General features: G+C 40.2%; 5 protein-coding genes across 5 annotated transcripts; all 5 read left to right on the top strand.

Moving 5' to 3' along the window:
• The first annotated feature begins 21 nt into the window (after positions 1-21).
• Positions 22-1,482, top strand: GGS25DRAFT_529064 (thermolabile L-asparaginase). Its single transcript, XM_049265241.1, has one exon. The coding sequence runs from the start codon at positions 201-203 to the stop codon at positions 1,335-1,337; it is 1,137 nt and encodes a 378-aa protein (XP_049119892.1). The 5' UTR covers positions 22-200; the 3' UTR covers positions 1,338-1,482.
• A 1,134-nt stretch (positions 1,483-2,616) lies between these two features.
• On the top strand, positions 2,617-5,224 carry GGS25DRAFT_474884 (putative MFS transporter). Its single transcript, XM_049259664.1, has 10 exons — positions 2,617-3,063; positions 3,132-3,227; positions 3,297-3,306; positions 3,372-3,397; positions 3,477-3,599; positions 3,668-3,870; positions 3,928-4,118; positions 4,189-4,486; positions 4,544-5,104; positions 5,170-5,224. The coding sequence occupies exons 1-9, from the start codon at positions 2,749-2,751 to the stop codon at positions 4,968-4,970; spliced, it is 1,689 nt and encodes a 562-aa protein (XP_049119891.1). The 5' UTR covers positions 2,617-2,748; the 3' UTR covers positions 4,971-5,104; positions 5,170-5,224.
• Positions 5,225-5,353: 129 nt separating this feature from the next.
• GGS25DRAFT_529060 (uncharacterized protein) lies at positions 5,354-5,941 on the top strand (the record flags this gene model as incomplete). Its single annotated transcript, XM_049265240.1, has 2 exons — positions 5,354-5,386; positions 5,459-5,941. The coding sequence occupies 2 exons, from the start codon at positions 5,354-5,356 to the stop codon at positions 5,807-5,809; spliced, it is 384 nt and encodes a 127-aa protein (XP_049119890.1). The 3' UTR covers positions 5,810-5,941.
• A 538-nt stretch (positions 5,942-6,479) lies between these two features.
• Positions 6,480-8,649, top strand: GGS25DRAFT_115502 (ankyrin repeat-containing domain protein). The gene has a single exon (XM_049256072.1). It carries the CDS (start codon positions 7,125-7,127, stop codon positions 8,535-8,537), a length of 1,413 nt encoding a protein of 470 aa, XP_049119889.1. The 5' UTR covers positions 6,480-7,124; the 3' UTR covers positions 8,538-8,649.
• Positions 8,650-13,023: 4,374 nt separating this feature from the next.
• GGS25DRAFT_474870 (uncharacterized protein) lies at positions 13,024-13,739 on the top strand. The gene is made up of 2 exons (XM_049259663.1): positions 13,024-13,323; positions 13,397-13,739. The coding sequence occupies exons 1-2, from the start codon at positions 13,185-13,187 to the stop codon at positions 13,471-13,473; spliced, it is 216 nt and encodes a 71-aa protein (XP_049119888.1). The 5' UTR covers positions 13,024-13,184; the 3' UTR covers positions 13,474-13,739.
• The last annotated feature ends 6 nt before the right edge of the window (positions 13,740-13,745 follow it).

Raw genomic sequence — 13,745 nt, 5'->3', positions numbered from 1 at the left:
GTAACATGCGAAGGGCGCGGCCAAAAGTCTGCGCCGCGCCCTTCGCACAACCAAATACCTCGTCAGCACCAATATAAACACCAGTACCAAGCCCAAAAGAAGAGACAGCTCACATCATAAACAGTAGATATTAGCTACCTACGCAACACTACCTAGGTACAGTGTCATCATACAAACAGCAAACTCACACAAAGAGCACCATGGACCATCCCACTCCCCCCCTCAGCACGGACTTCCTGTACAGCACCCGCGGCGGCATCGTCGAAAACCGGCACCTCGTCCACGCCGCCGTCGTCTCCTCCTCCACCCCCAGCACCAGCCCACCCCTCTTCTCCCTCGGCGACCCCACCCGCCTAACCTTCCTCCGCTCCGCCGCAAAGCCGGTGCAGGCCCTCCCCTTCGTCGAAGCGAACGGGCTGTCGCGCTTCGGCCTCGACGCCGCGGACCTCGCGCTCATGTGCGGCACGCACAACAGCGAGCCTGCGCAGGTCGCGCGCGCGAGAGCGATGCTAGTCAAGGTCGGGGTCGAGGAGAGCCAGCTCGAGTGCGGGGCCCACCCTGCGATATCGCCGCGCGTGAACAAAGAGTGGGTGGAGAGCGGGTTCGCGCCGACGCCGGTGTGCGCCGCGTGCTCGGCGAACCACGTGGGGGTCATGGCGGGCGCGAGGGCGGTCGGGGCGGGCGTTGCGGGTTACCACCTCGCGGGGCATCCGGTCCAGGACCGGATCGGAGAGGCAGTGCAGGAGCTGACGGGCCTGGCGGCCGCGGAGATCGGCTGGGCGCTGGACGGGTGCAACATGGTTTCGCCCGCGACGCCGCTGCAGGCTGTGGCGAGGATATTCGCTGCTTTTGCGCAGGCGGCTGATGATGGTGAGAAGGAGGACGAGGACAAGGACAAGGACAAGGACGAGGACAAGGACAAGTCGGTGCCGTTGTCCTCCCCGCGCACGCAGGCCATGGCCCGCATCTACCGCGCCATCGCCGCTCACCCGGAGAACATCGGCGGGTCGAACCGGTTCTGCACCGAGCTGATCGCCGCGCACGGCGGCGCGCTGATAGGAAAAGCGGGCGGCGACGGGTGCTACGCCATCGGCGTCCGAGCGTCGGAGGACACGCGGCGGCTTGGGGCCCAGGGCGCCATCGGCATCGCGCTCAAGATCGAGGACGGGAATTTTGGGGCCATGGAGGCGACGGCGGCGGAGCTGCTCGAGCAGTTGGGGATCGGGACGCCGGAAGCGAGGGGAAGGTTGGAGGGGTTTCGCAGGGGGGAGATCAAGAATTCGAGGGGGGTGGTGACGGGGGGGTTGACGTTTGCGTTTAAGCTGAGGGCGGCTTGAGAAGGGAGTAAGGTAGGTAGGTTAGGTTAGTTATTTCTACGAATAACGCACGTTGAGTAGTTTTTGTTTTTTTTGTTTTTTTTTCAATTCAGGATTATCACATTCGCGGCCCTGATTCACTGATACATGCTTGCCTAGCATTCCAATCCTCCTTTTCTAGACTCTACCTACGTTACCTCCTTGGAAGAGAGGTTGATTTTACACAGTACCCATGTATGTAGGGATGTAAGTAGGTTAGATGGATACACCAAACGCACACTTAACACCAATTGGAAATATAGTAGGTATCTATGAATGCCAATGCTGCTGATTTCTTTCCAGTAAAACCACGCTTCCCCTACCTAGGTACCTACCTACTACTTCCACGAACACCAATCATTAACAAAAAAAAAAAAAAAAAAAAAAAAAAAAGATGCACCATATCATAGAGCCGCAGGACCCTCACAGTCAACCCATACCTACCCATACATTTCTTTCCCCACGGGCGAGATAGCCAATACCAAAAGATCGCCAGCGGAACCCTCCGAAACCGACGCTTCCCGCCCCGCTGGAATAGCCACGAACCCTACTAGATCGTCTCTCGTCCAACTGTCCTGTTCGATGGGTTTTCATTTTCCCTCAGCGCTCGAACTACCATCAGCGAGAAACTTGGGGGTCACGATGTCGGAGAGGTTTGACACGTGGTCCGTGGTCCGTGGAGGGGCCCGGAAGATCCGACGGGGGTTGCCTGCCCGAACACGGGCTGCAAGGGAGTGGTTCGAAAATTGAGTTCCTCGACAAGATGGTTATTTACACCGGTGGTATAGGGCCAAGGATTCGCCACCGCCCTCGCTGTCTCCAAGGTTTCTTTCCCGGCGGCCAAGACTTCGCTGGGCTAGGTGGGCTCGGCAGCTACTAGGTAGTAGTAGATGCCCTTCAACGGCATTACGAACAGCTTGGTCGCATTGGAAAAGGATGATACCTAGGTAGTTAGGCATATGACGCTTTTTGGTGCATCGAGATTGTGCTACCCAGGTCGTGGGGGGTGTTTCTTCATGGTTTGAATATTACTACCTAGGTACCTACCTGCCATTGTTGAGTTTCACGAGTATTGGGATGGGAGACATTGGGCTGGCTTAATGTATTATCAGAGGGAGCCGACGACATTATGAAAATTTTCACTAAGATATACGAAGAGCAGTTATTGGCTTAATTCGTCTTAGTCGTATGCATGTACTTATATAGTCAGGTCAGGACCATCCATGCAAGTCTCTTGTCGTTGAAAGGGCGTGAATTCCAAATGCCGACTACTAGGGTACTGCCATTATGCAGGTCCAGACTAATATATTCTCACGTACTTCTTCCATATTTTCACTTCTCATCGCCTCCACAACCTTGGGAGTACTTACTTACTAGTTAGGTATTCACGGCCATGGAGATAACACCGGTCCCTCTGCCAATTCACGGCACCACGACACCGCTAAACGGCAAGGCAAGCATCAGGCAAGGCAAAGACGATGGCTGGAAGCCAACGAAACGCTTTCTCCTGGCATTCATGTCACTGCTCACCATCGTGTCCGCCGTGGCAATTGAAGCCACCAGTCTGCCCACCGCGCTCCCTATAATGAGTGCCGAGTTAGGTGGTACGGCTCTACAGGCGTTCTGGTCCGGAACCAGTTTCCTTCTGGCTTCGACGGTGATCCAGCCGACCATCGCGTCGATGTCGCATATTGTGGGACGAAGAATGGTTAGTTTCCCTGCTTGGTGATGGTGAAGGCACACACACACACATATATGCTAAGCTAAGTCATCTAGATGCTGTATGTAAGTAGTGCGGGGTTTGTGGGCGGCTCGCTCATTGCTGCGCTTGCGCAGAACTTCAACGTCGTGCTGGTTGGGCGGACTATTCAGGTAAGCCAGTCTTGGATACGATTGTTGCCTACAATCACACATACGATCATATTGTCTAACATTACCTAGGGAGCAGGAGGTAGGCAGTCGAAGCACTTCCATAATCTACAGTGGAATTATGTACCTAACTTATCGTATCATCAGGGGGAGGGCTCATCGTGCTTCTGGAGGTAAAACCCCGCTCTCACCACATCCAACGTATCTACGTATCGGATGCTGCGGAAAACGCGAAGCTGACATCGCTACTAGATTCTCATATCTGACCTCGTGCCTCTGGCACACCGCGGTACTTGGTTCAGCATCAACTCGGCTATGTGGGGTGTCGGTAATGCTACCGGACCCCTGATCGGAGCTGGATTTGCCCAAAATGTCGTACGTATGACAATTTCAGTGACTACTGCAGACATAGCAACCTAATGAAGAAACTAACGCTGTGAAAGTCTTGGAGATGGATATTCTGGATCAACTTGCCCATCGTAGGCGTCGGAATGCTCTTTGTCACGTTATTCTTGAAACAGGCCCATATCCCTGGGAATATCATCGAGAAGCTCAAGAAGTTTGACTGGCTTGGCTCCGTCCTCTTCTCAGTCAGTTCCGCCGGCTTCTTGTTTGGAGTCACCACTGGAGGTGTTTTATTTCCATGGTACGTATCCAGACATGTCGATCTATCCATTATATGACCCTAATACCCAGACCACAGGGCCTCTTATCAAACCCTCATACCGTTGATCGTCGGATTCATAGGTATTGTATGTTTCTTCCGATGGGAATTTTACTTTGCCTCGGAACCCATTATCGACAAGCGCATATTCCAGAACTGGACGGCAATCTCTGCTTATATACAGTCGATGATACATGGCCTTGTCTTATCGGCGGCGATATACTTCCTTAGTAAGACAATGCTACTCTCAACAGAGATCTAAGAAACTTTCCTGGGCATCGAACTGATCGATCTTTATAGCACTGTACTATCAAGCCGTGAAACTGTACTCGCCAGTGGGCTCTGCTGTCGCTCTCCTTCCAGAGACAGTGTGTCTGGCTCTCGCGAGCGTTGCGGTCGGGGCGTTGACAGGCATCCTGAAGAAATATCGCTGGGCTCTGTGGATAGGGTGGGTGTTGACGACGTTGGGTTGTGGTCTCCTCTACAAGCTTAACATAGAGACCACCGTTGTCCAATGGATCTTCCTTAACATCCCATTCGGAATTGGAACTGGAATGCTTTTCACGGCAGAAATCTTAGCAATCCAAGCTGCTGTTGAGTACGTACCTGCCTACTGCTTCATCAATGTCTTGAGTGTGTCTAACATCTTTTACAGGCCCGAGCTCAACGGCGCAGCCGCAGGTTTCTTCTCCTTCATCCGCGTCTTTGGTCAAGCTCTCGGCATTGCTGTCTCCGGAGTGATCTTCCAGAACTCGTTGAAGCAGCAACTTCTTCGAATCCCGGGTTTCGCATCGCTTGCCGACGAATACTCGCGCGATGCCACTGCAATAAGCATCTTGATCCAAGGAATGGCTGATGGAGAGACTAAGATGCGAATTATGCAGGCATTCTCAGATGCTTTGAGTTCAATATGGCTCACTCTCACGGTATTGTCGGCTGTTGGCCTGCTTTTGAGCTTGACGGTAAAGGGGTACTCGATGACGCAGGAGCATGTCACTGCGCAACATTTGGTCCAAGAAAAGGACACAGTTGGAAATGAGGAGGCCGGTGTGTTAGGCAATGTTGAAGATGAGAAGTGTTGATTAGAGTAAAAGTGGCAGGATTGATCGCACGAGAAGCGCTTTCAATAAGACATGAGCTTAAAGGCTTGAGAATAGATTCTTCTGTATTCCTTACCTAGTAATTGAGCATTAGATGTGTGGCGTATAATGCTTTGCTGATAGAAACATTAGATTTTCAATGAATACCTAGTAATTCGTGGCGTGTATAAGAGTTAGTTACCACGAGACAAATTACGAAGAGCAGTCAAGCTCTTCACCTCCTGCGTGACTATCTTCGGCTCGTTGGTCTTCACGTCACGACGTATACGTACGGTAAAGGGGGCGGCCTTCGTCTCCAAGATCCGCATGGTGAAATTATTAAAGATAGACTAGGAACGAACAAATAGTATTTCCTTCCGCGAAGAATGCCTGTAGGAGGTCGTACGACGGGCGGCGCAGTACGATCTGGCACCGCACTTAAATAGGGATATCGACGTTCCTCAATAGTAATTAATTTTCAAAAGTTCTAGCATAAAAATATCGACTTCATGCTGCCGTTCGCGCGGGAGCGGATGGACGCCGCGCTCGCGCATCTCGAGCAGCTTTTCCCCTCCACTCCCCCCACCTCTGCCACCGCCATAGTCGTCTTCCTCCAAGAATGCCTGGAAGAAGACCTCGCGACGGTCCGTGAGAAGGCGTGGGTGCGGGACCGGTTCCACATCACGGATATCGACGGCGCCAACTGGGCGAGCCACTACGGGACGACGACGCTGGTGGATCGGCGCTTGGATTTCGCGGAGTGCTTTCGGGTGCACTGTGAGCAGACGAAGTTTGGGCGCGATGCGCTGTGTGCTGGTGTGCGGATGGAGGAGCTGCCCTGATCGATTCTCGGACAGTCGTAACCTCAGCTTATATACCTAGGTATGTTTATCCAAAGCCGAGTGCCTCACAGAGACCATCCCATACATAGGTGAGGGCGGGCTGGCAAATCTTGTGTGCAACACAAAGATTCTCACCGCCCACCTTTTCCTACTAAGTATACCTATACAACCCACATGCATGATGTACTAAGGGTAGCATTGCACTTTGTCGTGGTTCGGCGGGAATTTTGGCATGCATACAAGTCGGGCGGCCGGCCAAAACTTTGGGATGTACAATACCTACCAGCGTACCCGCGTTATCAGAGTTGATCGGATGGCGCAAATTTTGGGATGACGTACTACACACCCTCGGTAGATTGGTTGTCGTGGAATGTAGTAATAGGTCAGGTACGGGCTGTGAAGCGGTGCATGTGTTTCATTCATGTTATAATCCCAAGAGCAGGGCTCACTTCCTCCCCGTCCCTAAAATCTGACTTCCAAGGGCATATACCTACCTGTGATCCCCTAGGTGGCCTATGCAACAAATTCGATAGGTACCTACCTATGTATACATCATGGCTATGGCTACAGCACGCAGCATTCCCCCAGAAGAATGGGAAGCCAACAAGTCAGCGATATCATCTCGCTACTTGAACGATGACCTAACTTTAGATGAAGTCATACGGCAAATGGAGGACGAACTTAGGTTCTATGCTAGGTAGGTAACTGAGAGCATTCTCTAACCCATTTTATTAGAGTCTGACCTGTTTATAGCAAGGCTCAATATGTCCGGCAACTGAAGCGATGGAAACTAGAGAAGAACGATACCGGAGACACGTGGAAGTACATTGCCACGCAAACGCAAAAGAGGAAACTAGAAGGAAAAGATTTCGAGGTCTATATAAACGGAATTCAAATCCCGGCCAAGAAACTGAGAAAGGAGATTTCTAGGTATGGGGGCACTCGATTCCCAGCTGATATAGAATCAGGCAAGTAGCTTTAGTTCTTACGAGTGAATGGCAATCGTTATAGAAGCTGACCCTATCTTTGCATCATCACAGCTTATGTCCCAGGTGGGGTCGTTGTCTGTACTCCTGCGCAACAGACCTATGGGGATATCGATCATACGCAGATTCTGTGGTTTGAGGTTCGAGATCTGATTGCGTCAATAATTTCGAGGCATGCTGCGACTAAGACTACTCTGCCTACTCTGCCTACTCCATCAGGAAGCAAAGACACAGTCGAGTTTTTACTCAAGGCAGGTGCTGATGTCAACGCTTCTCCCAATGATAATGGCGGCCTCACAACGATCCAGGCTGCTTCAAAAGCCGGAAGGATGGATATAGTCAAGTTGTTGATCAGCGCTGACGCGGACGTGAATGCGCCCCCAGCTTTTGATGGTGGGCGAACATGCCTCCAAGCAGCGGCTGGAATGGGGCACTATGAACTTGTCAAAATTTCCCTAGACTTATGTGCCAATGTTAACGAGCCGGCAGCATTGAAGAGCGGAAGGACTGCCCTCCAAGCTGCTGTAGAATCTAGGACTAACCATAAGATATTCGAAAAACTACTCGACGAGGGCGCCGACGTTAACGGGGAACCAAGCCTTGGTGGCAAGACTGCCCTCAGCGCGGCAATTTATAATCGCGATTATGAGCAGACTCTGTATTTGCTAAGAAAGGGAGCTGAGCCTAGCGGATACGGTGCCGACGGGGAGCCTCTTAGAATTTCCATCAAATCCGGGATGATCGACATGGTGCTTTGCCTTTTAAATGCCGGTGCTGATACACTTACCCTAGGTATACTAACTATTACAATCATACGAGGCAAACCATTGTTGGAAACTGCAATCGATACCGGTAACCTAGATATTGTGCGTATTCTTATAGATGCTAACGCGGACCTAGTTACCACCTCTGCCATAAAACAAGCGGTTTATGGAGGTCATACCGACGTCACGAAACTACTGATCGAAAAATTACGCCCAGACCCAGTGAAAATTGGCAGAAACGTGTTAGCGAAGGCAATTAAGAATGGAAATTTCGATGTAATCCATAGACTGCTAGACCTGGGAGCTGATGTGGATGTGAGCTGTGGCCGTCCGTTACGCGCAGCTGCCAGGAAGGGATACCTCCAGATCCTACTAGAAGCTAGAGTGAATGCGAATGCTTCTGATGAGTGTCCGATATACGGCAGCACAGCTCTCCCGGCAGCAGTGTCCGAGGGACACATGGACATTGTTGAAGCATTGAGGGCAGCTGGCGCGGACATCAACGCGGTGCCAAGCAACGGAAACACAGCTCTACAGGCCGCTGTGAGCAGCGGTTCCGCCCACATGGTTGAGTATCTTCTGTTGCAGGGTGCCGACGTCAACGGCCCGGCAAGTGGCAGGCACGGCGAGACTGCGCTGCAGATCGCGGCCAAGCAAGGCTTCCTAGGCATTGCGTTGATACTGCTTAAAGCCGGGGCCGATATAAACGCGGCGCCGTCGAACTTCGGCAAACCGCGCTCGATGCTGCTGCGGAGAACGGGCACCTCGACATGGTATATCTCTTGCTTCAGAACGATGACGACGAGGAAGACAAGGAAGAAAAATGCAGGGACGCGGCCGAGCTGGCGTTTGAGGCTGGACACCTCGTTCTGGCTAGCCTGCTTCGCACATGGAAGAATTGACCCGCAGAACAAGATCAAAGCTTGTATTGAAAGGTTCAAAGGGCCTGGCGAAGGATATAAAAGGTACATAGTGTGAGATACTTATGTATGTACTACGCTAATTAAGGCAGCAGTTGTATTGAATAAGAGAGAGAAGAGCACTACATATAGGTAGTATGAACAAATGGAGAAATTGTCAAATACATAACTATGGTTGCGCAGTTGGATCAACTTGGATGAGAATGCAAACGCGCTACATGGTGGGATGTCACGTGGACTAAAGCTCTACGGCTTATTCCCCACTATCATATTGTTAAGATAATCTAAAATCCACATTTAATATGCCTAGGTAACCTACCTACATATACACGTGACGTGGCTTTGGAGTAGGCGGAAATCATTGATCCCCTTCGACACCTACGATATACTTTAAAATACCCTATCCCTTTACCTGCTGGGCCAACCCCAGTGGGTCTAAATTGGAGAAAATATCACGTGAAGCTCCAATTCAATCCTTAGATACATCGAGACACATATAATAAGATCTTATTAACAATCTTCTCTTCTTAACAAATAGCTTTATATCAATTCTCTTCCATTTAAAAATAAATAAATCAATTATATAATTACATAAAAGTATGTGCATATTTTTTTCAAAGGAAAATAAGCCTTAAAGGCTTAATAAGACCTATTTTAAACCATTTTTTAATGACGAATCTAAATTAAAATAAGGCTAGCTTATAATAACTAACGCATAGCCTCCCACGTGATACCCTTTAATAACATTAATTAACATTTTATATTTTTAACTTTAAATAAAATAAGCGTATATATACGTTTATATAATATAACTTTTTTAATTATAATTATATATTTAATATTTATATATTTACTTTTTTTACTTAATTATATATTTTTTTAAAAAAGTTATTTAATTTTAAAAATATTAACTTTTTAATAAATTAAGCGTCGATAAGCTTTATTATTAACTAAAAATAAATTAACGTTATAAAATAATTATAAAAAATGCATTATATCCTTATATAATTTTAAAAATTATATATACATATATTACATTATAAATTAAGTGGGAAAATAAGTACTTTTTAACGGATTTATTTAATTAAATATATACTTTTTTTTTTCTTTAATTTAAACCCATTAAGGTTAACTTAATAAGTAAAGGGATTACTTATAAAAGTATAATATTACATATATTTATAAGAAATATATATATATATACGAAGTTAAATATATATCATTGTAAATAAATACCTAATAATAAAACAAGGTAAAACTTATAACTTAAAAAAATGGTTTAAGGTTATTTTAATAAGCTTAAACTTGAAATTTTTACGCCATACACGTATAGCCATCATAAACATGAACCGTGTTAATGTATTTATAAGGTTATACGTGTCGTGTTAAAATTTTAAATCTAAAACACGAGTGTGATTTTTTAAAATTACCTCTTTAAAACGCCATATAAAAAAAAAATTCCTTTCCAATAAAATAATTAATAATTAAATAATAAAAATAAATATCCTTAATTTTTAAACGCTTAAAGGTAAATAAATTCCATATTAAGCCTTATATATATTTTTTATATATTATAATAAAAAAATTTAAAAAATATAAATAAAAACTTAAATTTAAGTTATTTTTTTAAACCATTAATTACCACCCTTATTAAGCGATAACAAAATAATAAAAAGCCTTATTTATTTTAAATAAGTTTTTAAGGTTAATAATAAATATTTTAAAGCTTATTAACATTTTTTTTAATTTTTTTATCGTAATATTAATATATTATTTAATTTAAGGGGTGAAAATCACGAATTTTTACCATAATAATATTAACACTTATTAATAATATAATTAATAATATTTTAATTAATTTAAAACTTTATTAATAACTTAAAAGTTATTTTTTTTTTATCTTAATAAATTTAAATTATAAGTTTATACTTATATACTTTTTCAACCATATTAAATTTTAATTAATTATAATAATTAAATAAGTTAAAAAGATGAATATAAACTTATAATTTAAACGTATTATATTAAATTTTTATAAAAATAACAATAATTTAATTAATTAATTAATTAATTAATTAAATAAAAATATTTAACCATATTTATCTTATTTATTTAAATATTAAGTTTTTAATTAATTTAAATATAAGATTTAAAAATATTTATAAGGTAAGTTATAAACCGTTTTAAAGGGTTAGGTTAAATTAAATTATTATTAACGCGGCGTTAACGCGATTATAATAAACGTTACGCTTTTTAAAAACCTTTTAAACGTCGCGTTTTTAAAGGCCTTTTAAACGTCGTAATTAAATAAAAATAATTTTTAAGGTTAAATATTATAATTACCTTTATTAATAACTTATTTTAAAACGATTTAATTTAATTATTATAGCGTTATTATTAACAAGCATAATAATATTTTAATATATTTCATATAATTTTAATTAAAATAAGTTATAAAACGTCGTATTTTTAAAAGCCTTATAAATATTATAACCAAATAAAAAAAGTCTTTAAAGCTAAATATTATAATTATTTTTATTAATAACTTAATTTAAAATTATTTAATTAAATTTTTATAATGTAATTATTAATAAATATAATGGTATTTTAATAATTTTAATTAAAATAATTTAAAGTGTTATTTCGATTAACGTTTTATAATTTATACTTAAACTAAAAATTAAAAAACATTATTTTTTTAGCCCTATATATATATAAGCACGGGTTAGAAAATAATATACTTATAATATAAACGGGCGTAACTCGATTATTTTTTAATTTCTAATTTAAGCTTATTAAAATAAAAATCTTAATTATAAAACGTTTAAAAAAATATAAAAAAAAAGTGTTATTATTTATACTTTTATTTTTTATTATTAAGGTTTTATCCGTATTTTTATATATTTTATATATTTTTTAAACCTTAAACTTAAGCTTAATTTAACGCTTTTAACGTTTTTAACTATTTATATTAATTAAATTTAAATAATTCTTTAAAACATATAATTATAAACGTGTAATTAAATTTAATTAAAAAAGCATTTAAATATCGATTAATTAATATAAGTTTTAAATTAAAGCGATATTTAATTATAAAGTTATTTAAAAAAATAAATGATAACTTAAAAAGTATATAATAACTTTTAAAGCTATATTAAAAGCCTTTAACGCCTTTAAAGTTTTTAAACTTAAACCTTATTTAATAATTTTAACCTTAAATAATTTTTTAATTATATATCGTATTAAGATATATCCGGATTTAATTAAAAGGGAATTTAATTACCGATTAATTAATATTAATTATAAATTAAGGTAATATATAATCAAAAAGTTATATTAATATTTATTTCGATAATAATTATATAACATTCCTTAATATAACTTAAGCGGTTTTAAGGCTTTTAAGCGGCTTTAAAGGCTTTTAACATAATATTAAAAGCTTTTAATATAACTTTAAAGTTAATTACGTGCCGTTTAACTTACCACTTATTTTTTTAAATAACTTTATAACTAAATATCGCCTTAATTTAAAACTTATATCAATTAATTAATATTTAAATACTTTTTTAATTAAATTTAATTACACGTTTATAACTATATATTTTAAAGAGTTATTTAAATTTAATTAATATAAGTAATTAAAGGCGCTAAAAGCATTAAATTAAGCTTAAATTTAAAGTTTTAAGAAATATATTTTTTTAAAACTTAATATTAAACTTTTTAACGCCTCTTATTAAAACCTCACATAAGTTAAGCTTATTACCAGCTTTTTATTATTAATTATATATTAATTTAAATAATAAACGCGTTTTTACGTATAATAATAACGTATAATACTTAATTTTTTACTTTCGTTTATATTAATCTTTTAACGTTTAAAAAATTTAATATAAAAAAATTAAAACTAAATTTTATTAACAATAATATTAACGATAATAAATTTAATAATAATAATATAACATATAAATTAACGATATATAAATTATTAATTTATTTAAAATATTAAATAATTTTTTATATAAAAAGTAATTATTAATAAAAATAACATATATATATATATATTTTATATTAAAAAAAAACACGTATAAATATTAAAAGTTTAATTAATTTTTCTTAAAAATAATATATAAAATGTTTAAAATAAACTTAAATAAATATATAAAAAATAGGTTTAAGCTCTTATATTTTATTTATTAATAAGGCTTAAAATATAAGAAGCGTTAAAAAGCTTAATATTAAATCTTAAAAGGATAAAAATGCGAATAAGGCTTTAATAGTAAAAAATAAAAGTATAAATAATAACACTTTAAAAAAAAAGTAATTTTAAATCCATTAAAAGTGGGGCGAACAGGTGCGTGGATAACGATAACGTTTAAAACCTCTTATTTTAACTTATATAAATATATAAATTAAAAAGCAAAACCTTTATTAAACCGCGCACTTTTATTGGCTTTTAATAAAAAACGCTACCCTATAAGGCGTAAAAGGACTTGGAGTGCCCGGGGTATTTAATAAGATCTGTGTTAAAAGCACCTAGTAATATTTATTATGAGTGGGATATTAAGTATAAATACAATTAGGAGCTATAAAATAACAAGTCTTTTAACAAATTCTTTGACACAAGTATTTACCGTCCATACAATCACTAATAACTTTTTAAACAAATTTTCTTTGACATAAGTATTTACCGTCCATATAATCACTAATGACTTTGTCTCCCGAAGCGATTATCTCCATTGTTGGGGTATTAATAAACATACCTCCAATCCTCCTTATTATTTGGACTATGTGGGTTAGAAGAAGGCGGGCGGGAAGGTCTACTTCATCGTCAGGTGTATTACTAGGTAAGTATGAATAAGCTATTATGATCCTGTTTGGCTAGGTATTTCTAATTGTATGTGGTATATACCTATGTAGGGGAAGATATCGAGTTGAGACGAGTCGAGCAAACAAGAGATCCTCACCCACCGATCGTCAACGTCGTCTTCCACTAGATGATTTCGCAGCACAACTTACCTACCGTTTAAGATGATGGCGCTGCTCTATGGAAGGGTACCTGGTTTACGTCGTAGATCAGATTTGGATTTCGGATTGGTTTAATTGGGCGGAATTGGGGTTAGGTGTTGGAGTTAGGAGCAGTGGGGTTACGTGGAACTAACTAGGTTAAACTAGTTACTAACATGTTCAGCCCTATGTAGCTAAGTTAGTACATACATAGTAGTAGAGTATGCTATGAAAGACATAAAGTTTGGCATGTCTAGTGATG

This window comes from Hypoxylon fragiforme (genome assembly GCF_022984875.1).
Source record: "Hypoxylon fragiforme strain CBS 206.31 chromosome Unknown GGS25scaffold_2, whole genome shotgun sequence".
In the NCBI taxonomy this organism is placed as follows: domain Eukaryota; kingdom Fungi; phylum Ascomycota; class Sordariomycetes; order Xylariales; family Hypoxylaceae; genus Hypoxylon; species Hypoxylon fragiforme.
This window is presented reverse-complemented; position numbering and strand designations above follow the sequence as displayed.

Excerpts from the sequence above, each read along its gene's own strand:
- GGS25DRAFT_529064 (XM_049265241.1), top strand. The coding sequence starts at position 201 with ATGGACCATCCCACTCCCCCCCTCAGCACGGACTTCCTGTACAGCACC.
- GGS25DRAFT_474884 (XM_049259664.1), top strand. The coding sequence starts at position 2,749 with ATGGAGATAACACCGGTCCCTCTGCCAATTCACGGCACCACGACACCG. Across the intron at positions 3,871-3,927 it reads GGAGGTGTTTTATTTCCATG|GGCCTCTTATCAAACCCTCA; the intron begins GTACGTATCCAG and ends CCCAGACCACAG. Across the intron at positions 4,487-4,543 it reads GCAATCCAAGCTGCTGTTGA|GCCCGAGCTCAACGGCGCAG; the intron begins GTACGTACCTGC and ends CATCTTTTACAG.
- GGS25DRAFT_115502 (XM_049256072.1), top strand. The coding sequence starts at position 7,125 with ATGGATATAGTCAAGTTGTTGATCAGCGCTGACGCGGACGTGAATGCG.
- GGS25DRAFT_474870 (XM_049259663.1), top strand. The coding sequence starts at position 13,185 with ATGACTTTGTCTCCCGAAGCGATTATCTCCATTGTTGGGGTATTAATA. Across the intron at positions 13,324-13,396 it reads ATCGTCAGGTGTATTACTAG|GGGAAGATATCGAGTTGAGA; the intron begins GTAAGTATGAAT and ends ATACCTATGTAG.